General features: G+C 44.6%; 1 protein-coding gene across 1 annotated transcript; it reads left to right on the top strand.

Moving 5' to 3' along the window:
• Positions 1 to 268: 268 nt before the first annotated feature.
• On the top strand, positions 269 to 26,159 carry LOC139168635 (intestinal-type alkaline phosphatase-like). Its single transcript, XM_070754258.1, has 11 exons — positions 269 to 311; positions 3,305 to 3,430; positions 3,583 to 3,698; positions 4,639 to 4,813; positions 7,421 to 7,593; positions 10,965 to 11,090; positions 12,561 to 12,633; positions 17,708 to 17,842; positions 20,273 to 20,464; positions 22,021 to 22,140; positions 25,667 to 26,159. Exons 1-11 carry the CDS (start codon positions 269 to 271, stop codon positions 25,930 to 25,932), a joined length of 1,545 nt encoding a protein of 514 aa, XP_070610359.1. The 3' UTR covers positions 25,933 to 26,159.
• The last annotated feature ends 1,424 nt before the right edge of the window (positions 26,160 to 27,583 follow it).

Below are 27,583 nucleotides of genomic sequence, written 5' to 3'. Positions count from 1 at the left end.
TTCTAATCCACAAGGAAAGCTTGGAAGGCATTAAGTCTGGATTTGGGTATCACCTGAACAGGTAGCAACCCACTGGTGATGTCACAATGATAGCATGGAACCAGTTCAATCGGTTCAATCAATTCTTTTCCAAAGCTTTTTTCTTCTGCTCATGCAGAAGGTGAGTTCCCAGCACTGTGCATGCATCGCTATTTTCTTTTCAGCTTATTGGAGGGGTGGATATAAATTTTCTTTCGGCAGTACATATGTGCAACTGCCCACAAAGCGTATGTGCGCCTACGTGGTGCAAGAGGAAGCAACCCGGCAGCAAGGTAAGTTGGAACCAGTGAAGGACTGCAAAATTTTTTACTACCACACTGTGGGTGTAGCATATTTTGTGGGTGTGGCTTGCTGGCCATGTGACCAAGTGGGAGTGGCTTGATATCGTATGATGGGGAGTGGCTTAAAGGTCATGTGACTGGTTTAAAGGTGGCCATTTTGATGTCACTCACGTCAAGGGTTTGGGTTAGGGTGCCTGGCCTCTCCTCGCCTCAAAGAGACACAATTTATTTATCTATTTACTTTTACTGATCAGCCAAAATATACTATTTAATTCTATGTATATATGCCATAGGTGTACCTACATATTACACACAGGCACACAAAAATATACAGGTATATTTTTATACCTATAAGAGGTATATAAGAGGTACAACAAGCAGGAAGAGGAAGATTGTGATCCCGCTGTATAGAGCGCTGGTGAGACCCCATTTGGAATAATATTGTGTTCAGTTCGGGAGACCTCACCTACAAAAAGAAATTGATCAAATTGAACAGGTCCAAAGACGTGCTACAAAAATGGTGGAAGGTCTTAAGCATAAAACGTATCAGGAAAGACTTAATGAACTCAATCTGTATAGTCTGGAGGACAGAAGGGAAAGGGGGGACGTGATTGAAACATATGTTAAAGGGTTAAACAAGGTTCAGGAGGGAAGTGTTTTTAATAGGAAAGTGAACCCAAGAACAAGGAGGCACAATCTGAGGTTAGTTGAGTGAAAGATTAGAAGTAACGTGAGGAAATATTATTTTACTGAAAGAGGAGTAGATGCTTGGAACAAACTTCCAGCAGACGTGGTTGGTAAATCCACAGTCAGTGAATTTAAACATGCCTGGGATAATCCATCCATCCATAGATCCATCCTAAGATAAAATACAAGAAATAGTATAAGGGCAGACTAGATGGACCATGAAGTCTTTTTCTGCCGTCAATCTTCTACGTTTCTATGTTTCTATACATTATCTACTATATAAAGTGTATGTACACACATGCACACAAGCACAGCTCTTCTAAAATTATACACATTCTGTCTCATTTACTGCAATAAAAAAAACATACCCAGAGGACAAAAGGGGAAAAAATGTAAAAAATTTCCACCGGTTCTGCATAGCTGACCGTACCCGTAGGAGCCCATCACTGGTTGGAACCCACCCCTGAGTTGAAGTCCACAGTTTGCCAAGTTTGAGGACCCCTGGCCAGTGTTCCCTCTAATTTTTTTTTGGGGTGGGCGGAAAAGTATAGTGTCTGGGCGGCAGTCCCTTCGGGACTGGGCGGTACAGAAATAATAAATAAATAAATAAATAAATAAATAAATAAATAAATAAATAAATGAACGAACGAACGAACGAACAAACAAACAAACAAACAAACAAACAAAAAACCCACCCTGTTTTGCCTCAGAGAATTTCAAAATAAAATACTGCACTGTGTGTCTATAACAGTGAGCTCATAATAGGGCAACTCTATCAATATCAAAATGCCACTTAAATAGTTGAGCTAGTTTCAAACTAGATTTTGATTTTCTTTCTCTCTTCCTTACTCCCATTCTTTTTCTTTCTCTCTTCCTCTCTTTTTTCTACCTGTTTCTCTCTCTTCCTCTCTTCCTCTCTCTCTCCTTCCCTCTCACTCTTTCCCTCTCGGCTTCTGGGCAGGTTTGGAAAACTCTGAGTTGATGATGATTTTTAAGTGAGCGATTGCTCACTGCTCAGCTTAGAGGGAACTATGCCCTTGGCCCAGAGAGAAATGCCTGGAAACATTTCCTCTTCTGCATTTCTCTCTCTCCTTCCTGTTTTCCCACAGTGAATATTTGATGATTATCTCATCACGTCAGGGGAGCTGACAGGTTATCAAAAAATAAAACCGCCCTTGTGCATCGTAAACCAAGCCCTTAATGAGCAATTGATTCCGCCTGATGGGACTAAATTGTTAAATAAACATTCAGGCTCCTGTACTCTTGACATTTGCTTACTTTGCAAACAAACAAAAAAAGAACAAGGAAAAGTTTCCAGGCGTCAGTTTATCACAATCCTGATTAAAAAAGAGGAACAAGTGATGCGGAATGAAGGTACAAACTCCAAGGTACAAAAACAATAACAACTACAAACTGTTTTCTCTTTGACGTAGCCAAATTCGGACGTGGCTTTCTTTCTGGGTTTATAATGCTCAGCTGCTGATGGGAGAAGATGGAGCATGTGGTCCAGGACATTTCAGAGGCATCCCCTAGCACTGGCTTTTTCAAACTTCACAATGTGGACTCCAACTCCCATAATTCATGATGTCTTTATTACAACTCTTAGAATTCCCTTTTGTACATGTGGACTTCAACTCCCAGAATTCCCTTTAAGACGTGTTTATTTCGATTCCCAGAATTCCCTTTAAGACGTATTTATTTCAATTCCAGAATTCCCTTTAAGACATGATTGTTTCAACTCCCAGAATTCCCTTTAAGACATGATTGTTTCAACTCCCAGAATTCCCTTTAAGACATATTTATTTCAATTCCCAGAATTCCTTTTAAGATATGTTTGTTTCAACTCCCAGAATTCCCTTTAAGACGTATTTATTTCAACTCCCAGAATTCCCTTTAAGACATGTTTGTTTCAACTGTCAGAATTCCCTTTAAGACGTATTTATTTCAGTTCCCAGAATTCCTTTTAAGATGTGTTTGTTTCAACTCCCAGAATTCCTTTTAAGATATGTTTGTTGCAACTCCCAGAATTCCCTTTAAGACGTATTTATTTCAGTTCCCAGAATTCCTTTTAAGATGTGTTTGTTTCAACTCCCAGAATTCCCCAGAATTGACTGGGGAATTCTGGGAGTTGAAGGCCACAAAGGTGAGCTGGGGAATTCTGGAAGTCCTTCCACCTTAAAGTTGCCAAGGATACACAGATTCACAGCATCAACTCTAAGGATCAATAAGCTACAACATTTGAAACAATTACATAATTGAACCATTCGGTGTTGGTCCTAATCTCTTTCTCTCTCCTGTTTTCCCAGCGGAAGAACGAACCCCATCCTTCTGGGCTCAAGTGGCAGATAAAGCCATTCGGCAAGCGAGCCTGTTACAACACCGCAACTACCAGGCCAAGAACCTCATCATCTTTCTGGGAGATGGTGAGTAAGTTACTCAAGGGTGAAGCCTAGCCAAGTTGGAGAGGTTGCTGAGAATTATTATAATATTATTGTCAGGCCGAAGCCATCGTTTTGAGTCAGAGACGTTGGCTTGCCATGCAGGTTTTCTCACGCCGTGTTTGTCTCCCTGGCAGGGATGGGCGTTCCCACCATCACGGCCACCCGCATCCTAAAGGGGCACCTGCAGAACCCACAGCGTCCTGAGTCCCCTCTAAGTATGGACGCTTTCCCCTATGTGGCGCTTTCCAAGGTAGGAAACCGGTGTTTTTGTTTGTGTGACCTTGGGATTCCGAGTGTATCTTTTTAGTGGACGGGGAACTCGTCTTTCCCTGCTCTCAAAAGTCCTTGGGACACGGATAAGATGATATCTATGGGGTGGTATTGGATTTTGTTGTACTGTTTTACTGCTGTTGTTAGCCGCCCCGAGTCTGCGGAGAGGGGCAGCATACAAATCCAATAAATAATAATAATAAAATAATAAAAGGAAAGGGGGGGGGGAAGCGAAGGTAAGCAATGGGATGGGAAGGGATGGGAAGGGATGGGATGGATTGGGATGAGATGGGATGGGAAGGGAAGGGATGGGATGGGAGGGAAAAGGAAGGGATGGGATGGGAAGGGAAGGGAAGTGATGGGATGGATTGGGATGGGAAGGGATGGAATGGGACAGGAAGGGGAGGGATTGGAAGTGATAGGATGGGATGGGGTGGGGTAGGATGGGAAGCAAAGGGAAGTGAAGGGATGGGATGGGATAGGAAAGGGGGGGAAGTGAAGGAAAGCAAGGGGATGGGATGGGATAGGAAGGGATTGGAAGAATAGGATGGAACGGGATGGGATGGATTGGGATAGGATGGGGTGGGAAGGGATGGGATGGAATGGGAAGGGATTGGAAGGGATAGGAAGGGATGGGCTTGGGAAGCGAAGCGAAGTGATGGGGTGGATTGGGATGGGATGGGAAGGGATGGAATGGGACAGGAAGGGGAGGGTTTGGAAGGGGTGGGGTGGGGTGGGCTGGGAAGCAAAGTGGAGTGATGGGATGGGATAGGAAAGTGATGGGAAGTGAAGTGATGTTATGGGATGGGAAGGGAAGGGAAGGGATAAGACGAAATGAGAAGGGATGGAATGAGAAGAGATGGAGAGAAGGGAAGGGAACATGAATACTTTCTCCCAGCTGTCTCTCTTGCTTTGGGTAGACCTACAACGTGGACCGACAAGTGCCTGACAGCGCGGGAACGGCCACTGCCTACCTCTGTGGGGTGAAGGCCAACTACCAAACTATTGGCTTGAGTGCCACTGCCCGGTTCAACCAGTGCAATACGACCAAGGGCAATGAAGTCGTTTCAGTCCTGAAGAGGGCTCAGCTGGCTGGTAAGGACAAGAGGGCGGGAAGGGGGAAAATTTGGAGTGGGTGGGCTTAGAATAAATGCTTCACGTTCACTTTAAGCTTTTGCTTTTTTACTTTTTTTTGCATTTTTTCCCTTTTTTATAGAAACATAGAAGATTGACGGCAGAAAAAGACCTCCTGGTCCATCTAGTCTGCCCTTATACGATTTCCTGTATTTCATCTTAGGATGGATCTATGTTTATCCCAGGCCTGTTTAAATTCAGTTGCTGTGGATTTACCAACTACGTCTGCTGGAAGTTTGTTCCTAGCATCTACTCCCCTTTCAGTCAAATAATATTTTCTCACATTGCTTCTGATCTTTCCCCCAACTAACCTCAGATTGTGCCCCCTTGTTCTTGGGTTCACTTTTCTATTGAAAACGCTTCCCTCCTGGACCTTATTTAACATTTTAACATATTTAAATGTTTCGATTGTGTTCCCCCTTTTCCTTCTGTCCTCCAGACATAACAGATTGAGTTCATGAAGTCTTTCCTGATACGTTTTATGCTTAAGACCTTCCACCATTTTTGTAGCCCGTCTTTGGACCCGTTCAATTTGATCCATCTCTTTTTGTAGGTGAGGTCTCCAGAACTGAGAACTTTTGCTTTTTTTTTTGTCTTTTTGTGATGGACTTATGCAGGCAATACAACTGGCCCTCGGCTTACAATCATTGGTTTAGGGGCTGTTTACGATGGGGCTGACATTTTCAGGCTTATTACCGCTGCTGCATCCCTATGCCCATTTGATCAAAGTTAGGATTCTTGTCCGCTAACTTGTATTTATGACAGTTACAGTGTCCTGAGGTCACAGCCATAGTTCCCTCTAAGCTGAGCAGTGAGCAATCGCTCACTTAAAAATCATCATCAACTCAGAGTTTTCCAAACCTGCCCAGAAGCCGAGAGGGAAAGAGTGAGAGGGAAGGAGAGAGAGAGGAAGAGAGGAAGAGAGAGAAACAGATAGAAAAAAGAGAGGAAGGAAAAGAGAAAGAAAAAGAATGGGAGTAAGGAAGAGAGAAAGAAAATCAAAATCTAGTTTGAAACTAGCTCAACTATTTAAGTGGCATTTTGATATTGATAGAGTTGCCCTATTATGAGCTCCCTGTTATAGACACACAGTACAGTATTTTATTTTAAAATTCTCTGAGGCAAAACAGGGTGGGTTTTTTATTTGTTTATTTGTTTGTTTATTTGTTTGTTATTTCTGTGCCGCTCAGACACTATACTTTTCCGCCCACCCCCCACAAAAATTAGAGGGAACACTGGTCACAGCATCCCCTTTTATGACCTTCTGACAAGCGAAATCAAGGGGGAAGCCGTATTCACTTTGCAATCTTGTTATTCCTAACTCAACACCTGCAGTGATTCACTTAACAACCATGTAAAATGGTTCAAAGCTCACTCAACAACTGACTCGCTTAGCAATGGAAATCCCTGGATAGTTCCGTGGGTATTAAAACCTTAAATAAGGTCCAGGAGGGAAGTGTTTTTAATAGGAAAGTGAACACAAGAACACAGGGACAAAATCTGAGGTTAGTTGGGGAAAAATCTGAAGCAACACAAGAAAATATTATTTGACTGAAAGAGTAGTAGATGCTTGGAACAAACTTCCGGCAGACGTGGTTGGTAAATCCACAGGAACTGAATTTAAACATGCCTGGGATAAACATAGATCCACCCTAAGATGAAATACAGGAAATAGTATAAGGGCAGACTAGATGGACCAGGAGGTCTTTTTCTGCCGTCAATCTTCTATGTTTCTATGGAAATTGTTAGTACAAGGTACATGGTTGTTAGGGTTTGCCATTGTAAACTACCTATTGTGGGTCTCTTGTACTATCACTTTAAATATTTTGGGCTGGTTCACCATAAGAAGGCGCCAGAGCTCCTTCCCTCAATGATGCTTTATCGCTCATTCGCTTTTGCTTTGCCTTGAGGGGGCAGTGTATTTGCTTAGTGCTTGTTATGGATTGTTTCCATTTTGTATACAGTAGTACCTCTAGATACGAGATGCTCCACATGCGAGTATTCCAAGTTATGAGGCAGGAGGGGAGAGAAATTTCTTTTTGAGACCCGAGCTCAAATTTGGGATACGAGCCGAGCATCCACTAGGTGGCGCAAGAATCCTTGCTTCTGGTTATCTTGGAGGGGAAAAACAAAGTCTAAAGCCATTTGTTCCAGATACGAGTCGTTCGACATACGAGCTTTGTTCTGGAACGAATTAAACTCGTATCTAGAGGTACTACTGTACATGTAAATAGTACTTATTCAGCATAACTAAGTCTGTGTCTTTTTCTTTGGTTTTAACCACACATCCCCATTCTGTTAAAATTCTCTGCTCAGTGTATGTCAAAGGTCTCATAGCCTAGCTATACCCGAGACATACCAACAGAAATATTTGTGGCTCCATTGCGGTCGTAAGTCAAGGACTGCCTGTACTCATTTGTCTTTTCGGTTTGAATATCTGTGTCATCCGAATGCATCATTTTCACAAAGCCCCTCCGTCATTTCGGTGGCTTTCATGCCCCCCCTGGGGGTGTTGCCATCCCGTTTCTGGCTGATGGTGTGAACGGCCCTTTTCTTCCTCCATTGCAGGGAAGTCCGTGGGGATTGTGACCACCACGCAGGTCCAGCATGCTTCCCCGGCTGGCAATTACGCCCACGTGGTGAACCGAAACTGGTACAGCGACGCCAGCCTGCCTCAGTCAGCGCTCGACGGGGGCTGCAAGGACATCGCACTGCAGCTCATTGAAAATGTGAACCTGACGGTAAGATGGAGAAGTGGGAACCTTGTTTGGAGGCCCTTCTTTTTTTAAAAAAAATAAGTTTTATTAATTTTCTACTATTACATTTAATTACTGCTGGGTTGTTTCATTTGCTTAACAATGCAAATTTTATTCCTAATCTTTAATCCCTCTTTGTTCGCCCAGCCATCATTAAAATGTCCTTCGGAGAAGGGCGGCATACAAATATTATTATTATTATTATTATTATTATTATTAATAATAATAATAATAATAATAATAATAATAACAATAATATAAATTCCATGTTTGGTAGTCTTCTGTATCTTTCTGTTTGATCTTCGATGTAAGTCTCACCATTTTTGCACAGTGCAATTGCTTCTTAATTATCTCTTCATCTAGTACATGGTCATCAAACTCAAGGCTTGCAGGCCTCATCTGGCTCGCGAGGTGTTCGGATCTGACCCGTGGGGTTGTCCTGGTCTACCCAATGCGAAGAGAAAAGATCAGGCCAGCCTAGCTTCCGCCTAGTCTTCCCAATGCGTAAAGGAAAGATCAGGCCAGCGTGGCTTCGGCCTAGTCTTAATAATAATAATAATTTATTAGATTTGTATGCCGCCCCTCTCCGAAGACTCCCAATGCGAAGAGAAAAGATCAGGCCAGCCTAGCTTCGGCCTAGTCTTCCCAATGCGTAAAGGAAAGATCAGGCCAACCTGGTTTCGGCCTAGTCTACCCAATGTGAAGAGTTAACATTCCAGCAGTTTGGGGAGTGGCATCAAGCTGGTCCCGCCCACCCAGTTGCTGCTTTTTAATGCATGCAATATTATTACTTTACTTTATTTTATTTTATTTTATTTTATTTTATTTTATTTTATTTTATTTTATTTTATTTTATTTTATTTTATTTTATTTTATTTTATTTATTTTTATTTATTTTATTTATTTTATTTATTTTATTTATTTTATTTATTTTATTTATTTTATTTATTTTATTTTATTTTATTTTATTTTATTTTATTTTATTGTCAAACATGTATAGGATAGTTGTTTGTATAAACATAAGTAAAAAGTAATGATTAAAAAAGGACAGTAGGACAGGGACGGTATTTATCAACAACTACAGGGACTTGTTTATCAAACTTTTCTGGTACTATGTCTAATTTAAAAAATAAGGTTCAAGTTTAAGGTCTACGTATTTTTCCCGACATCTTCTCTAGCCACATGTTATATTCTTGCCCAAAATATTTTTTTTTAGCTTTAGCACAAGTCCACCACATATGACAATATGTGCCAGGGGTTTTTTTGGTTACGTTTCCAACGTTTACTAGATTTGAGACCCCTTCTTGCTAACGTTTCTGAGGGTCAGCAGCTTCTGTAGCTGCTCTGGAAATGCAATTTAAAATAAAGAGCATAAACGCAACTTTCTCAAAAAGCCGAGTCTTGTAAATCATAATAATGATGTTGATTTTAACCCTGATATTTACTCAGTCCATTTTATAACAGTTCCTACTCTTTTTAATGGTTGCCAACTACTTTGAGAACACCTGGGAAAGTACCGTAATAAAATAAGTAATAAAATAAGTCAACTTCTCCTTCACCAGAAACTCAGAACATATCGTACCAGGCTCCGTATCTTTGTGTTTTATGTTTATTGACTTTCTTCTGTATACACAATACAGTGTTCCCTCGATTTTCGCGGGTTCAAACTTTGCGAAAAGTCTATACCCACGGTTTTTCAAAAGTATTAATTAAAAAATACTTTTCGGTTTTTTCCCCTATACCACGGTTTTTCATGCCCGATGACGTCATATGTCATCGCCAAACTTTAATCTGCCTTTAATAATTTTTTTTAATAAACTTTAATAAATAAACATGGTGAGTAATAATCTAAATGGTTGCTAAGGGAATGGGAAATTGCAATTTAGGGGTTTAAAGTGTTAAGGGAAGGCTTGTGATCCTGTTCATAGCCAAAAATAGTGTATTTTTGTGTTTAAATTCAGTAACTGAATTTAAACATGCCTGGGATAAACATATATCCATTGTAAGATAAAATACAGGAAATAGTATAAGGGCAGACTAGATGGACCAGGAGGTCTTTTTTCTGCCGTCAATCGTCTATGTTTCTATTTACTTCTGCATCTCTACTTCGCGGAAATTCGACTTTTGCCGGCGGTCTTGAAACGCATCCCCCGCGAAAGTCGAGGGAACACTGTACAGATAATTCTCCCACTAAAGGTAATATTTGCAGTTCAGGGTTGAAATGAGAGGTCCTTGCTTCTCTCTAAGCTTGGTTGTTTTCTTGCAGATGTTTCATTATCCAGCTCGGTAACATCATCAGTGGAAGTCCTGAATAGTGCTAGACCACATCAGCACTGATGATGTTACCTAGTTGGGTAATGAAATGTCTTCAAGAAAACCATCAAGCTCATCAGGCACCAGGGAACTTAGAGTCATCGTTGTTGTCATCGTCATCCTCCTCCTCTTCTTTTTCTTCCTCTTCTTCCTCCTCATCTGTTTCTGCCGGGCCGGCTGGCCACCCGACAAGGCAGTATACAAACACACACATGCAGAAGCTTGCAAAAAGGCAAATGTTTCTTTATGTACAACATTGGATAAAAGCCACAGCAACTGCAAAAGGAATGCGGGTTTATGAGTCCAAGGGTCAGGGTTAACGGCTCAAGCTGGCAACAAAAGTCTCTCTGGCTTACTTCAGCCAATTACTCATTAGGCTTGAGTGTCAGAATTCCAAAATTGTCCAAAGGAAAAACTACACCACGAAGCGTCAATGTCTCTGTCTCAAATCCGAACGACAATTTCCCACACCGCCTTTTGTAGCCCTTCCCTTTTTAACCCTGCTGTGGCTGACAGCTGTGCCTTAGAATCTCCACCTGCGTCTGTGCAGCTGCTCCTGGCGTCCCAGCATTCTACGCACCCTGACAGTTAGGATGAGACCATCTATCACCCCTTCCTCGTCTGACTCAGATGAGGCTCTGATTGGAGATCCTACAGGCTCTGCCTCACCTTCCACATCAACCTCTCTGTCCCCTTCACTGTCTGACTCATGAAGCCAGACAGGTCTTCTTTGATCTGACGGACCCGGCTCCTCTGAGTCAAAATCAGTAACCAGAGGAACTGGCCATGAACCAACCTCAACATCTTCCTCTTCCTCCTCCTCCTCTTCTTCCTCCTCCTCCTCCTCTTCTTTCTCCTCCTCTTCTTCCTCCTCTTCTTCCTCCTCTTCCTTCTCCTCCCACCTCCATGCATACTCCTCTCCTTTCTAGCACTGATGATACTATCTAGTTGGGTAATGAAACGTCCAAACGTCCAACCAAGCTCCGAAAGGCATCAGTACTGCAGCAAATAATGTTTCCTGCACACTCTCCTTTCTTTGGCAGGTGGTCCTGGGTGGGGGCAGGAAATATATGACTCCACAAGACACCCCAGACCCTGAATACCCCGCCACCAATGGGACCCGTAAAGATAAGAGGAACCTAATTCACGAATGGCTCCAAGCTTCACCAGTAAGTGTTATTCCCCCCCATGTCATCTCCAATCTGGTGCCCCCCATGGAGGAATTTACAAATCTCAAAATTGATCCATTAGATTGGGAATTATAGGTAGTCCTCCACTTAAAGCTGTTCAAATGGACAACCATTTGTCTGAAGTGGTGTAGGATTTCCTGCCCAAGCAAGGGGTTGGACTAGAAGACCTCCAAGGTCCCTTCAGCTGTTGTTGTTATTATTATTGTTATGATTGCCAATAATGGGCTGCTGTCCCCATGGGGGGGGGCACAGTAGGGGTAGTAAGTTTATGCACTATTTATTGAATACTTAATAGTTTTTGTTATTGTCCTTCCTTCTCCAGTACCTTAGCATGATCCTTAATTACTTTTAAAATAGGAAATAATTAAATAGCATGTTTTTACCCATAAATGCTTGAATCGTTTTAATCATTATCTAGAATTGAACTTCCATAGCAATGAAAGAAAATGGAGCTACTTGCCTAATCTGTTATCATAGTGAACATAGAAACATAGTGGTCAAAGCAATGGAAACTGCAGTTTAATGTTTCCAAATGTAAAATAATGCACTTGGGGAAAAGGAATCCTCAATCTGAGTATTGTATTGGCAGTTCTGTGTTAGCAAAAACTTCAGAAGAGAAGGATTTAGGGGCAGTGATTTCTGACAGTCTCAAAATGGGTGAGCAGTGTGGTTGGGCGGTAGGAAAAGCAAGTAGGATGCTTGGCTGCATAGCTAGAGGTATAACAAGCAGGAAGAGGGAGATTGTGATCCTGCTATGTAGAGCGCTGGTGAGACCCCATTTGGAATAATACTGTGTCCAGTTCTGGAGACCTCACCTACAAAAAGATATTGATCAAATTGAACGGGTCCAAAGATGGGCTACAAGAATGGTGGAAGGTCTTAAGCATAAAATTTACCAGGAAAGACTTCATGAACTCCATCTGTATAGTCTGGAGGACAGAAGGGAAAGGGGGGACATGATCGAAACATTTAAATATGTTAAAGGGTTAAATAAGGTTCAGAAGGAAAGTATCTTTAATAGGAAAGTGAACACAAGGACAAGGGGGCACAATCTGAGGTTAGTTGGGGGAAAGATCAGAAGCAATGTGAGAAAAGATTATTTGACTGAAAGAGTAGTAGATGCTTGGAACAAACTTCCAGCAGACGTGGTTGGTAAATCCACAGGAACTGAATTTAAACATGCCTGGGATAAACATAGATCCATCCTAAGATAAAATACAGGAAATAGAATAAGGGCAGATCAGATGGACCATGAGTTTAGTTTAGTTTATTAGATTTATATTTAGATGAGGTCTTTTTCTGCCGTCAATCTCCTATGTTTCTATGTTTCTATGCAAGTAAAACATCCACTGCCCCGTGATGTTCGCCATTGTGACTTTTTTGACCCAACGTGCAGCCCCAAACCATCCCCAGAGTCTCTTTTCACCAATCTCTGGTTTTCTGTTCCAGGGCAGCGCATATGTTTGGAACCGAACTGACCTCTTCAAAGCCGCCAAGGACCCAAGCGTTCACCGACTCATGGGTAAAGGGTTCAAAATGCTCTTTTGCCCTCCCCTCCCTGCAGTGTGTTTTTGTGTTTCTCACTGTGTGCCATTGCTCCCCCCCTTCTAAATATAGTTTAATAGAAAGCTATTGTTGTGAATGCTCCTTGTCCACCTCAGGTCATGTCAGATTCTGTTCTGTCGGGCTCTCTGGTAGAATCCTCCCAAAAATGCACAGATACAATTTCAGACACACACACGTTTTAAAATTCAAAACAATGTTCTTTATACCGAAAATGCAAATAAACAGAGCACTCTTTTTGTATAGCAAAGAGCACTTGTAATTTGTACAAGTCCCTTATCAGTTCTGTGATATTTAGCTTGCAGCTGTGAGGCAATTCACAGTCCTTCTTCTTTCACAAAGTGACACACACTTTGCTCTGGTTTAGTTTCAAAGAGGGGAAAAATCAGCACACAAAAGGTCAAAGTCAGTAAAGCAGTCACGAAACACAAGGATCAGATAATCCTCCACAATGGCCAAACCCACAGGCTGCTATTTATAGCAGCCTCACTAATGACCACAGCCCCACCCAACCACAGGTGGCCTCCTTTTCTTTGATAATAATATCTCAGTTGTTGTTGCCTATGCATCGCTCTCTGCATGCGTGGCTGTATCATTAACTCTTGTTCCGAATCCAAGGAGGAGCTAGATAATTGATCTCCTTCTGAGCTGTCTACCACACTCTCCTCCTCCCTGTCACTCATGTCTTCTTGGTCAGAGGAGCCTTCATCATCAGATTCCACCGGGGGCAAAACAGGCCTGCAGCATGTGGATGTCTCCCCCACATCCACAGTCCTTGGGGCAGGAGCTGGGCCAGATCTAACCACAACAGATTCTGAGGAGGATAAGCCAGGGGAGGTTGACAGAGGAAGCAGAGAGCGAGAGTGAGGGAGAAAGTGACCTGTGACAATGGGGGAGTGGTCCCAGTCAGAAGATGAGGAAGACATGATAGTGGAAAATCAATGGATAGACCCTTGCTATACAAGATTATTGAGAAGGGGAGAGGAATTACATAGAAAAAGATATTAGCTTACAACCTTAGCCTCTTTGAGGTGTGACGTCACTTCCAGGCAGTATAAGGATTGTGGGAAATGGGATGTGGAGCAAAGGATTGTGGGAAATGGGGTGTGGAGATTCAACATTGTTCAATGGAAGAGATGTGAAACTGGGGATGTGCTTGAACAGCTATTAAACTCAGATCCTAGAGAAGAAGGATGTCAAAGATAGGCTCCCTTCCAGGACACTCACAATTACAGTGTTACACAGAAGAAAGAAAGGACTTCCCTGACCAGCCCAAAAGGAAAGATTTTAGCATTCTGACCTGCAGTTTAACCTCCATCCTCCAGAAAGTGAGACAGAAAGAAAGAAAGACAGAAAGAAAGAAAGACAGAAAGAAAGAAAGACAGAAAGAGAGACAGAAGGAAAGAAAGAGACAGGAGGAAACAAAGAGCGACAGACAGACAAACAGAAAGAAAGAAAGAAAGACAGAAAGAAAGAAAGAAAGATGGAAAGAAAGAGACAGAAGGAAAGAAAGAAAGGCAAAAAGAAAAAAGTGAGACAGAAAGATAGAGTCTTCGGAGAGGGGCGGCATACAAATCTAATAAATAATAATAAAAAGAAAAAGAAAAAGAAAAAGAAAGAAAGACAGAGAAAGAGACAGAAAGAGAGACAGACAGAAAGAAAGAAAGAACGCAGAAAGACAGACAGAAGGAAAGAAAGAAGCAGAAAGAAAGAGAGACAGAGATAGAAAGAGACAGAAAGAAAGAAAGAGATAAAGAAAGACAGAAAGAAAGAGACAGAAAGAGAGACAGACAGAAAGAAAGTGTTAAGTCTGTATAAAAAATACTGTAGAAAAAGCTGTCTCCGGGCAAAGAATGTAAATATAACAAGATCGCGTCTGATTGGCTGAGACGCATGACAGTTCCTTTTAGGCGCGAGCCTCAAAGAGTATAAATAGAGCTGTATTTTCCACTGATAGCTCAGACGAGTTCCCCGCTGAGTCACTTCCAAAAAGAGCTAATAAAGGAACCGTCTTCCAAAGTACTTGTCTGGTCTCCTTCACTTCACTGGCGACGAGAGAACCGAAGAATCCACGTGTCAAGAATGAGCAACCTACAGATCGGCCGGGCTCCCGACTACTTTGATCCCGAGAAATCATCATGGGACGCCTACATGGCAAAATTCGAAATCTTCCTCGAAGCGGCAGGAATGGGAGAAGCCAAAGCCGACAGGAAGCGGGCCATTTTTCTCAATTATTGCGGTCCAGAACTCTTCGACCTCGTTCAAACTCTAACCGACCCGCTCCCGGCTAAATCTGTTCCATGGGACGACCTACAAGCAAGACTCGCAAATCACTTCAAACCAACGAAGCCTGCCGTAGTCTACAGACACTAATTTTCGAGAATGGCACAGCGTCGATAAACCAATTCGCCACGCGACTTCGAACGGTGCTGTCAAAGTGCAAATTTGACAGCCCGGAAGCTCGCCTCACTGACGCTCTTATTTTCGGAATGAAGAACGCCACAGTCCGAAATAAACTCCTAACCGAGGACGAGCCAACACTTCAATCTGTCATTAAGTTGGCTCAAACCGCCGAGGTCGCTGACGCGGCCGCAAAAGAACTAAAAGAGCACGACAAAAAAAGAAATCTCAAAAATCTCCGTTGCTGTTTCCCACACCGAGGCCCCGGATGACCTCAGCCCAGCAGCCGCTGACGACGACAACTGTCTCCTGCTTCCAACTGACCCAGCCAGACAGCCCAGATACCCTCGACCATCCAACCCTAGCTCCGGTTGCCGAGGGAACCACCCACGACAACGCTGCCCGTTCCGGGACGCCATTTGCCGCCGCTGCAATTGGCGCGGGCACATCGCCGAGGTCTGGTCTCCTTCACTTCAGAAAGAAAGAATGACAGAAAGACAGAGAAAGAAAGAAAGAAAGCAGAAAGAAAGAGAGACAGAGATAGAAAGAGACAGAAAGAAAGAAAGAGATGGAAAGAAAGACAGAAAGAAAGAAAGAGACAGAAAGAAAGAATGACAGAAAGACAGACAGAAAGAAAGAAAGAGAGACAGAGATGGAAAGAGACAGAAAGAGAGACAGAAAGAAAGAAAGAAAGAGATAAAGAAAGAAAGAAATAAAGAGACAGAAAGAGAGACAGAAAGAAAGAAAGAAAGAAAGACAGAAAGACAGACAGACAGAAGGAAAGAAAGAAAGCAGAAAGAAAGAGAGACAGAGATAGAAAGAGACAGAAAGAAAGAGAGACAGAAAGAAAGAGAGAGAGAAAGACAGACAGACATAAACAAACAAACAAATAATCAATCAATCTATCTGTCAATCAGCAAACTGGATGGATTCTCACGTTCCGGTGGAGCCCACCCAAACTTTAACGGAGATGTCGCTGACCCAGTTTCACAATGTTGTGTGAATGCAGCCGGCATGTCTTTTTCTGGTTGTGTTACACGTGTATGAGGTGACTGGATGGTTTGAACCCTGGACGTTCAACTTTGGCCTTCATTGGTGGTGTGAATGTCCATCCTAGGCTGCTTATGGCAGTGTTTCCCAACCTTTTTTGAGCCGCGGCACATTATTCATATTTTCAAAATTCTGGGGAACACTGAACGGGGGGGGGGGGGGGCTAAAGAAAAGTTTGGACAAAAAAAATATCTCTTCCTCCATTTCACTCTATTTCTCCCTCCCTCTTTCTCTCTCTTCCTTCCTTCCCTTCTTTCTCTTTCTCCATCCCTCTTTCTTTCTTCCTCTCTTTTTTGCTCTTTCTCTCTCCCTCCTTCCCTCCCTCTATGTCTTTCCAACTCCCTCCTTCCCCCCTCTCTTTCTCTCTCTCTCTTGCTTTCTTTCCCTCTCTTTCTCTTGCTTTCTTTCTCTCTCATTCTCTCTCCCCTCCTTTTTCTCTCTCTCTCTTTCTCTCTCGTTCACCATGCCAGCAACAGAGAGAAAAAGAAAGAGAGAGAGAGAGAGAGAGCCGGAGAGAGAATGGAGGGCGCCGTTGTCTTCACCTCCGCCCGCCGGCTCTGCAGCTAAGAGGCAGCAGCCATCAGCCCCCTTGCCCTCCCAGACGTCCCCAGCGCCCGGCCATGCGCCGCCTCCCGTTAGCCTGGCCGACTTTTCCCTGCTGCCGTTTTCTCTTCATGGCGCAAAGCCACACAGTCCCGGACTCCCGGATCGCTCACTTCTCCAGCCAGCAAGCCGGCTGCCCGGCGTGGCGCTTTCCTGGGCAGATGGCTTTGCTGACCGGAGAAGCGAGCGATCCGGGAGTCCGGGACTGTGTGGCTTTGCGCCATGAAGAGAAAACGGCAGCAGGGAAAAGTCAGCCGGGCTAACGGGAGGCGGCGCGTGGCCGGGCGCTGGGGACGTCTGGGAGGGCAAGGGGGTTGATGGTTGCTGCCTCTTAGTTGCAGAGCCGGCGGGCGGAGGCGAAGACAACGGCGCCCTCCATTCTCTCTCCGGCGGCGGAGGAGAGGGGGCAGATAGCGCCCCAAGAGAGGAGGCGGCGGTGGCGAGTGGGCGGATTGGGCGGGCAATGGGGCAGGGCAGAGAAGCCAGGGGCGCGTTTGGCCGGAGGCACCGTGGGGAGGCAGGGGCGGCCGCGGCTCCCTTTACTCCTACTGCCACACCTCCCCACCCCTGCCTCCTTTTTCCCGCCTTCCTTCTTTGGAGCCCAACAAGAGAGCGCCGGAAACAGCTGCATCGGGCAGCAGCCGGGGGACAGCTGCGAGTGGGAGCTCCAGGTCGGAGGCATTGGCGGTCCGGCACTGGCAGCGCCCCACCCAGCTGGAGCTTCCAAAGACTTCGCGGCACACCTGGTCGTGTCTCGCGGCACACTAGTGTGCCGCGGCACACCGGTTGGGAAACGCTGGCCTATGGCATAGAGGTGGAGCTCTTGCCTCGCAATCAGGAGGTTGTGAGTTCAATCCTGGGTAGAGGCAGATGTGGGGTCTCCTGCTTGGGTAAGAGGGTTGGAATAGATGACCTACAAGGTCCCTTCCAGCTCTGTTCATCTGAATCGAATCGAATCCCACCTCTCTTCCTTTCCTCAGGCCTCTTTGAGCCTTCAAGCATGAAATACGAGCTGAACCGAGACAACAGCACTGACCCGTCTCTGGCTGAGATGACCCAAGTGGCTATCCAATTCCTCAGTTCCAACCCAAAAGGCTTCTACCTCTTTGTGGAAGATAAGTCTTGGGGCCCCACCAGGATGAGTGAGGCCTTCTTCTCAAGCCCTCCTCAGATCCACCAGTGGTTGAAGGAGGAACCAATAGCAGAGAAGGGTTTTGAAGGAGAAATAGCTTATCTTTACCCAAGATGGGTAACCAAGTCAGGGAAAGCTCTAAACTGGTGTTTGTTAACCTAAGATGAGCTATGAATTCTGGGAGTTGAAGTCCACCCACTGGGGGGGTGGTGTCGCAGTAGGGGGCAGTAGGTTTATGCACAATTTATTGAATACTGAATGGGTGTTTTTTTTACATTGTCCTTCCTTTTCTAGTACCTTAGGCATATATATATAAACAAACAAACAAACAAACAAACAAACAAACAAACCAATCAATCAATCAATCAATCAAATCAATCAATATATCCTTCATTACTTTTAAAATAGGAAATAATTTTACTGAAAGAGTAGTAGATGCTTGGAACAAACTTCCAGCAGACGTGGTTGGTCAATCCACAGTCACTGAATTTAAACATGCCTGGAATGAACATAGATCCATTGTAAGATAAAATACAGGAAATAGTATAAGGGCAGACTAGATGGACCAGGACGTCTTTTTTCTGCCGTCAATCTTCTATGTTTCTAATTAAATAGTATGTTTTTATCCGTAAACGCTTTAATCACCAATAATGGGCTGCTGGGAAATGCAGTGGGGGTAGTAAGTTTATGCACCATTTATTGAATATTTAATAGGTTTTTTAATTGCCCTTCCTTCTCTAGTACCTTAGTATGATCCTTAATTACTTTTAAAATAGGAAATAATTAAAGAGTATGTTTTCACCCATAAACACTTTAATCATTTTAATCATTATCTAGAACTGAACTTTTATAACAATGAAAGAGTAGTAGATCCTTGGAACAAACTTCCAGCAGATGTGGTAGATAAATCCAGAGTAACTGAATTTAACCATGCCTGGGATAAACATATATCCATCCTAAGATAAAATACAGAAAATAGTATAAGGGCAGACTAGATGGACCATGAGGTCTTTTTCTGCCGTCAGACTTCTATGTTTCTATGTTTCTATGAAAGAAAATTGAACTACTTGCCTAATCTGTTATCATACCGAACCTTGTGGGTTTGGTACAAAACCTTCAAATGTTACTGTGCTCCTCAATAAATAGTGCCGTCTATCATTTGTCCTTTTTGAGCTATTCAAATAATGGGACTTAATCCACTGAAAAAGAGTCCAAGCACCTATTTGAAAATTTATCTTGGTCGGTAAACCGCTCCCACCCAGTCACATGACCCTGGTCATATGATTGTCAAGCCACTCCCACCTAGTCACATGGCTGGCAAGCCACTCCTACTCAGTCAGATGACAATCAAGCCACACCCACGAAATAAGCCACGCCCACAGTGTGGCAGTAAAAATTTTGGCAGCCCATCACTGAGTCCACCTACCTTATTTTTCGGAGTATACGATAACACCTTAGTTTGGGGGGAGGAAAAAGGAGGAAAAAACCACCGGCCGGGTATTCATCTGGCTAGTATCCTTAGTCTGGTCAGCTTCAACACATTATTTTAGCCCCTGATTAATGCTGAAGGAAAAAAAAAAATTCCTAGGGAGTAGCAATGAAAATAAGCCTACAAGGGCTGGAAAAAAAAACTTTATTTGGAGTGTAGCAATGAAAAAAAATATTGTAAGCTGTGAAGATCATTAGCAACTTGTTAGGGGTGAAAAAAACCTTCTTCGGAGGGAGTAGAAATGAAAACAAGCCTGCAAAGACTTTAGGGCTGGAGAAAAGCTATTTCGGAGGGAGTAGGAAGCCGGGAAGATCGTTAGCATCTTGTTAGGGCTTCGAAAAAGCTGCATTTGGAGTACAGTGGTACCTCTACCTAAGAACGCCTCTACTTACGAACTTTTCTAGATAAGAACCAGATGTTCAAGATTTTTTTTTGCCTCTTCTCAAGAACTATTTTCCACTTACAAACCCAAGCCTCCAAAACTGTAGCCGGAAAAGGCAGGGAGAAACCTCCGTGGGGCCTCGCTAGGAATCTCCTGGGAGGAAACAGGGCCAGAAAAGGCGGGGAGAGGCCTCCATGGGGTCTCTCTAGAAATCTCCTGGGAGGAAACAGGGCCAGAAAAGGCAGGGAGAAACCTCCATGTGGCCTCTCTAGGAATCTCCTGGGAGGAAACAGAGCCTCCACTCTCCCTATGGTTTCCCCAATCGCACGCATTATTTGCTTTTACATTGATTCCTATGGGAAAAATGGCTTCTTCTTACAAACTTGTCTACTTAAGAACCTGGTCACAGAACGAATTAAGTTCGTAAGTAGAGGTACCACTGTATACGACGCACCCAAATTTTCAGCCTCTTTTCGGCAGCAAAAAAGCTGTGTTTTATATTCCAAAAAAGTACCTTTAAAATGGCTTTCTTTCCTTTGCACGAGGCAGAATTGACCACGGACACCACGATGGCATTGCAAAGAGAGCCCTAACGGAGGCAATCGAGTTTGACAAGGCCATCGAACAAGCCGGGGAGTTGACGAATGAAGACGACACGTTGACTGTCGTAACCGCCGACCACTCTCACGTCTTCAGCTTTGGAGGCTACACGCTCCGAGGAACCTCCATTTTCGGTATAGGATGGGGGATCAGTGTCACCTGTAGTGGGTGCAAAATCTTGTGAGGGGAGTGCTCGTGTGTGAGATTTCGGGAATTTTTTACTTCAGCGCATGCACGGGAAGCAAAATCCTGTGAGGGGAGTGCCCGTGTGTGAGATTTTGGGAATTTTTTACTTCAGCGCATGCGCGGGAAGCAAAATCCTGTGAGGGGAGTGCCCGTGTGTGAGATTTTGGGAATTTTTTACTTTAGCGCATGCACGGGAAGCAAAATCCTGTGAGGGGAGTGCCCGTGTGTGAGATTTTGGGAATTTTTTGCTTCACCGCATGCGCGGGAAGCAAAATCTTGTCAGGGGAGTGCCAGTGTGTGAGATTTCGGGAATTTTTTGCTCCAGCGCATGCGCGGGAAGCAAAATCTTGTGAGGAGAGTGCCCATGTGTGAGATTTTGGGAATTTTTTGCTCCAGCGCATGCGCAGGAAGAATAATCTTGTGAGGGGAGTGCCCGTGTGTGAGATTTCGGGAATTTTTTGCTCCAGCACATGCGCGGGAAGCAAAATCTTGTGTGGAGGGTGCGTATGTGAGAGATTTTGACAATTTTTTGCTTCAGCGCATGAGTAGAAGCAAAAAAATTGCCGAAATCTCACGCAAATGCATCCCCTCACAAGATTTTGCTTCCCGCACATGCGCTAAAGCAAAACACACTGGGATGTGCATGCGCACACGCAGGGTACCCAAAGTTGCACATGCAGTGTACAAATAGCAGCCAAAATGGGAATCCGTCTCTGAGCGTCTCTGTAGGTGAAGGTCGGGTAACTTTCAGAGGGGAGGATCTAAAAAGGTTGTTTGGCCCTCAAGACGGTCATGAGACCTATAGTGGAGGCCCCTATGAGGAATCTGTGGGTCAGGAAACCATGAACGATCTGGTAAAACAGAACTTGGTCAGAACTCTTAATAACTTGAGGTAATGTTTCTCCATCTTGGCAACATTAATATGTGAGGACTTCAACTCCCAGAATTCTCTGACTGGAGAATCCTGGGAGTTGAAGTTCAGGTATCTTAAGGTTGCTAATACTGTACTGGTCTATGGAGCTGTTGAAAAGTGCCTGGATTGATGTAAGACATCTAGAAGGAGATGAAATGGTAAGACACCTCCTCGTACACCTCAGATAACCAGAGATGGAAGGGATCTTGCAGGTCATCTAGTCCAACCTCCCTGCCCAAGCAGGAGATCCTACATTTGCTTCTACCTAGGATCGAACTCACAAGCTCCTGAAAGTCTCGTGTGCCCTCCGATATGGCTCCACGTACCACCTGTGGCAGGCGTGCCGTAGGTTCGCCATTAGGGCCCTAGGTCACCCTTGGAGATAACGTGGATCTTGATAAATTTAGAGTGTGATTCAAGATGAGGGCAATAATTCATGTATTTTGGGGTTATCTTCCCCGAGATGGAAGTTAGGGGCCTCACACTGCATCCCAAGTAGCCAACTGGTTAATTCTCCATGATGGGCTTTGTAGTCCTAAAGGCCAGAGAGTTTGGAAAACGTGGCTCAGAACGTCTCATTCTTCTTCCCAGGTTTAGCCCCCCAAAAGGCGAAAGACGGCAAACCCTACACCTCCATTCTTTACGGCAATGGGCCAGGCTTCAAGGTCACCAGTAAAGAAGGCCGACCGAATGTGACCACGGAAGAAGCTGGTAAGAGGGACACAGGAGTCGAATTGGGTGGGTGGTTAAAAGCCAGTGATCGACAGAGGCAGTCAGACCCCGCCCACACCCAAAATCCCCAGCCGTAATTCCGAACTGGAGCAAACTGCCTTTTGCATCCCAAACATTCTCCTTCAAGAGGCAACTGGACTTTCCTGTGGTTTTTTTGTTTTTTTTGAAAACATTTCTCTTATCATCCAAGAAGCTTCTTCAGTTCTAGACGGGATCGTGGAGAATGGATCTGCAGAAGCTTCTTGGATGGCAAAGGAAATGTCGTGAATGGCTCAGCTGGTCACTGTTAGGCTGGGCGACCCGTTACGAGCCAATTAAGTCCAAAGTAGAAATTCAAACACACACGGTTGTAAAGTAAACAAAGTTGGTTTATCAAAAGGAAAATATTGTCCAAATGCACTTTTAATCAGCCAAAGTGTTCTCCCACAAACCACAAGCCTGGAATGCTGTGAAAAACATTTTTAAAAAAGCAAAGCAGATAAAAGGCAGCTGTGAAGATGTCACAGCCACCCCCCTTCAAGAGTCCTCACGCTGTACTTAACTGTGAATTGTTCCACAAAGTCCTTGAAAATCCTGAAGCAGTTCACAAAAGTCTTTGTAAATCCTGAAGCAAACTACAAGTCTCTCTCTCACAAAACGGATAATCTCCCACGCGGAGAGGCAACAACGCTGGCAATTTATCAGCAGCCCCATTATCCTAATTGCCCCAGCCACAGGTGTTCTCCCTTGTTTCCTATAATACTTGTGCAGTTGTTCCTTCCTTGTCATAAACCTGCGTCTGCTGTAAACTGTATAAGCCTGGGGGGTATCTCAGTTCCCCCATGCCTGGCAACATAAATGGGTCTTTAGTAACTTACAAAAGGCAAGGAGGGTGGGGGCAGTTCTAATCTCCGGGGGGAGTTGATTCCAAAGGGCCAGGGTCGCCATAGAGAAGACTCTTCCCCTGGGGCCCACCAGACGACATTGTTTAGTCGACAGGACCCGGAGAAGGCCAACTCTGTGGGACCTTATCGGTCGCTGGGATTTGTGCGGCAGAAGACGGTCCCTAAGGTATTCTGGTCCGATGCCATGTAGGGCTTTATAGGTCATTACCAACACTTTGAATTGTGAAATATGACCTTGGACTCTGAGAAGGAATTTGTTGTGGCTATGACTTCTCTTTACCCCTCCCAATTCCCTTATGTGGGTTACTGTGGCAGGCCAAAGCCTCTAACTCCACATGATGGCTTTCGGCCTGACACAGAGGACAATGGGAACTTTGATGACCAGGAACTCCTATTAGATGCAAGAGTAAGGAGAATGAGATACAGGCAGGAATCTCTCTCTAGAAGGGGTCCTTGGAGTTGAATATCTCTATGGGACATTTGGCCAAACCCTGGCAGTATATAATAACAGGCTGATGGGAAAAGGAATGGGAAAAACAACGTTCACAATGGGGAGCAGAGCCTGGGGGGATGAGAGTTTTTCCTATTCCCCCGGATTTTAATTTCTGCTTTTGACTCCAGCTGAAAAATATCCCTGAACTGAGTGAGTAATTAGTCAAAGCAGAGACATCAGTATTGGAGATTTATGACTTTATTCTGGCTGGCATCCCGGACTTCACTGATAAAGGCAGAAATGCGGCTAGCATCACATTCTTTGGATGACTGAGACTCTCTATAGACTTCTCCATTTCGCCTCCCTCTCCCGGCCAGATGGTGCTAATGGCTAGGAATGATGGGAGTTGTAGTTCAGTTTGTCCAGAGGCACCCTGTTGGGAGAGGCAGCTTTTGAGGAAGAACAATTATAAGGAAGAAGCAGCCGCGGACAATATTCAAAACTCCCTGGACGCCGTTAAAATGCGCGGACTTCCATTCCCAGAATTCCCCAACCAGCATGGAATTCAGGGAGTTGAAGTCCAAGCATCTGACAGGAGGGTGGGGAACGGAAGGATTTATATTCTTTGCAGATGGTCATTTGCATCCTTTTAAAGAGTCGTCGACCTTTTGGAGGTTTATCTCAACTGACTTTGAGGACACAAATGACCAACAAGGAATATAAACCCTTCCATTCCTGAACATCCGGTCAGAGCTGAAGTTTCTTGGATGAGAAGGAGTCCTAAGCGTGAAAAACGGTCATAAGTGTGAACCAGATTCCAAGCGTCTGGATGTTGTTGAGAATTGAGGAAGCTGCAAAGGTCGTGTGAAACATGGTCTGAGGACACTGTTTTCAGTGTTGTTGTGACTTCAAATGGTCACTAAATGAACTGTTGTAAGTCGAGGACCCTCTGTATATGTCTGGCTACGGCACCCCTGTGTTCAGTGGCCCTTTTTTCGAGCTGGTGCTGAAGAAGGCGCATTCTTTGTTGGCAGCGGTTTGACCAAGGCACCCCAGAGAATCAAGGGTCAGTCAATGAAGCAGTGGAAGTGATGTGCCGGTGTCTGGAGGCTGTTGGGGCCTGGATGGGTGTCAACAGACTCAAACTCAACCCTGATAAGACGGAGTGGCTGTGGGTTTTGCCTCCCAAGGACAATTCCATCTGTCCGTCCATTACCCTGGGGGGGGGGATTATTGACCCCCTCAGAGAGGGTCCGCAACTTGGACGTCCTCCTCGATCCACAGCTCACATTAGAGAAACATCTTTCAGCTGTGGCGAGCGGGGTGTTTGCCCAGGTTCTCCTGGTGCACCAGTTGCGGCCCTATCTGGACCGGGACTCACTGCTCACAGTCACTCATGCCCTCATCATCTCGAGGCTCGACTACTGTAATGCTCTCTACATGGGGCTACCTTTGAAAAGTGTTCAGAAACTTCAGATTGTGCAGAATGCAGCTGCGAGAGCAATCATGGGCTTCCCCAAAAATGCCCATGTAACACCAACACTCCGCAGTCTGCATTGGTTGCCGATCAGTTTCCGGTCACAATTCAAAGAGTTGGTCATCACCTATAAAGCCCTTCATGGCACCGGACCAGGGTATCTATGAGACCGCCTTCTGCCGCACGAATCCCAGCAACCGGTTAGGTCCCACAGAGTGAGCCTTCTCCGGGTCCCGTCAAAAAACAATGTCAGTTGGCGGGCCCCAGGGGAAGAGCCTTCTCTGTGGTGGCCCCGGCCCTCTGGAACCAACTCCCCCTGGAGATTAGAATTGCCCCCACCCTCCTCGCCTTTCGTAAGCTCCTTAAAACCCACCTCTGCCGTCAGGCATGGGGGAACTGAGATATTTTTCCCCCCTAGGCCTTTACAATTTATGCATGATATGTTTGTTTGTAGGTATGTTTGGTTTTACAAATAAGGGTTTTTTAATTGTTTTAGTATTAGTTTTAGTATTGGATTTACATGATGTTTTGTACTATTGTTGTTAGCTGTCCCGAGTCTATGGAGAGGGGCGGCATACAAATCCAATAAATAATAATAATAATAAAGGTGCCGAGTTCAGGTCCTGCTCTTTTTGGGTTTAAAAAAAAATATTTTCCTTTTTCAAAAGTTGTCTCCTGCCTGATGTATCTCTCCTCTCCTCCTCTCCACAGAGAGCAACACATACCACCAGGATGCCGCCGTGAAGCTCGACTCCGAGACCCACGGAGGGGAGGACGTAGCCATCCTGGCCAAAGGACCGATGGCCCACCTTTTCCACGGAGTGCAGGAACAATCCTACATTGCCCACGCCATGGCCTTCGCCAGCTGCTTGGAGCCCTACAAGGCGTGCAATTTGCCCACCGATAAATCCACAGCTGCCCCCAAGGCGGGCCTTGGGGTTCTGCTCCTTCTTCCCCTGCTCCTCTGGATCTGCTAGTCCTCAACATTCTGGGTCGGGGGTCTCCAACTTTAACAACACACGAGCACACGATAGATACAAACTCCATGTAAACCGCTCCAAACTCGGTGGCAGAAGATACAACTTCAGTAACAGAGTGATCAGTGCCTGGAATTCACTACCTGACTCTGTGGTTTCTTCCCCAACTCCCAAAACTTTAGATTGCCATAGAAACATAGAAGATTGACAGCAGAAAAAAGACCTCCTGGTCCATCTAGTCTGCCCTTTTATTCTTTCCTGTATTTTATCTTTTTGCTTCTACCTAGGATCGAATTCTATCCCACCCCACCCCACCCCACCCTATTCTATTCTATTCTATTCTATTCTATTCTATTCTAGGCAAATGTATATTTTCTTTTATGTACACTGAGAGCATCTGTACCAAAGAGAAATTCCTTGTGTGTCCAATCATAGAAACGTAGAAACATAGAAGATTGACGACAGAAAAAGACCTCCTGGTCCATCTAGTCTGCTCTGATACTATTTCCGGTATTTTATCTTAGGATGGATCTATGTTTATCCCAGGCATGTTTCAATTCAGTTCCTGTGGATTTACCAGCCACGTCTGCTGGCAGTTTGTTCCAAGCATCTACTACTCTTTCAGTCAAATAATTATTTTCTCTGTGTCTACTGTTGATCTCACCCCATTGCTAAGGGGTCTTTAAGGGGTGCGCCTAAGTGCACCAATGTACCTACCGTCCCTGTCTGATTCTCCCCATTTATTTCTATCCCTTTCATGTATTCATAATTATGTTTATAATTATATTTGTTATCTCACACATGCTTGATGGGGTGGATTCCTGTTTTTGCTACTCTCGGTGTGCTCTGTGTGCAGCTTCAGTTCTCCTGCGTGCGCGGGTGTGCATCTCAGTGAGATTTTGAGCATGCGCAGGAAGCAAAAATCTCACGAGAGTATGCGGGCACAGGTGAGATTTTGGATTTTGGGGGGGGGGGGGTGTTCCGCACATGCTCAGAAGCAAAAATTGCCAAAATCTCATGCGCGCATGCGTCCCTCGTGAGATTTTGCTTCCTGCCCATGCGCAGAAGCAAACACACACTGGGATGCGTGTGCACGCATGCAGGAGAATAGAAGCTGTGCATGTAGCACAATTTTTGCTATTGGTGTGACATCCTCAACCCTACCGGTAACAACCTGCTACTGATACAAAATAAATGAAAATAAATTTTAAAATAAATAAATGAACCTTGACAGCTTCAAGACTTGTGGGCTTCAACTCCCAGAATTCCTCAGCCAGCAAAGCTGGGTAAATCTTTCGGGCTCCTCTTCCTCCTCCGTGGATGGAGCTCCGTTCTTGGCATCTTCTTCTCCTAACGGAGGTTTCTGGATTGGCTTTTCTCAACTTTGGACAATTTAAGCCGTGTGGACTTCAACGCCCAGAAATACCCCGTGGCCTGGACTCTGGCACGCGTTCACGGCTTCTATTTGCAGGCTCATTTTGCAAGGACAGGGGTACCTCTACTTACGAACTTAATTTGTCATGAAAAGAAAACTTTGTAAGAAGCAGCAATTTTCCCCATAGGAATCAATGTAAAAGCAAATAATGTGCGCAATTGGGGAAACCACAGGGAGGGTGAAGGCCTTGTTTCCTCCCAGGAGATTCCTAGAGAG

Source organism: Erythrolamprus reginae, chromosome 5 (assembly GCF_031021105.1).
Source record: "Erythrolamprus reginae isolate rEryReg1 chromosome 5, rEryReg1.hap1, whole genome shotgun sequence".
Taxonomy (NCBI): domain Eukaryota; kingdom Metazoa; phylum Chordata; class Lepidosauria; order Squamata; family Dipsadidae; genus Erythrolamprus; species Erythrolamprus reginae.
Note: the sequence above shows the minus strand (reverse complement) of the source record. Positions and strands in the feature narration are given on the sequence as shown.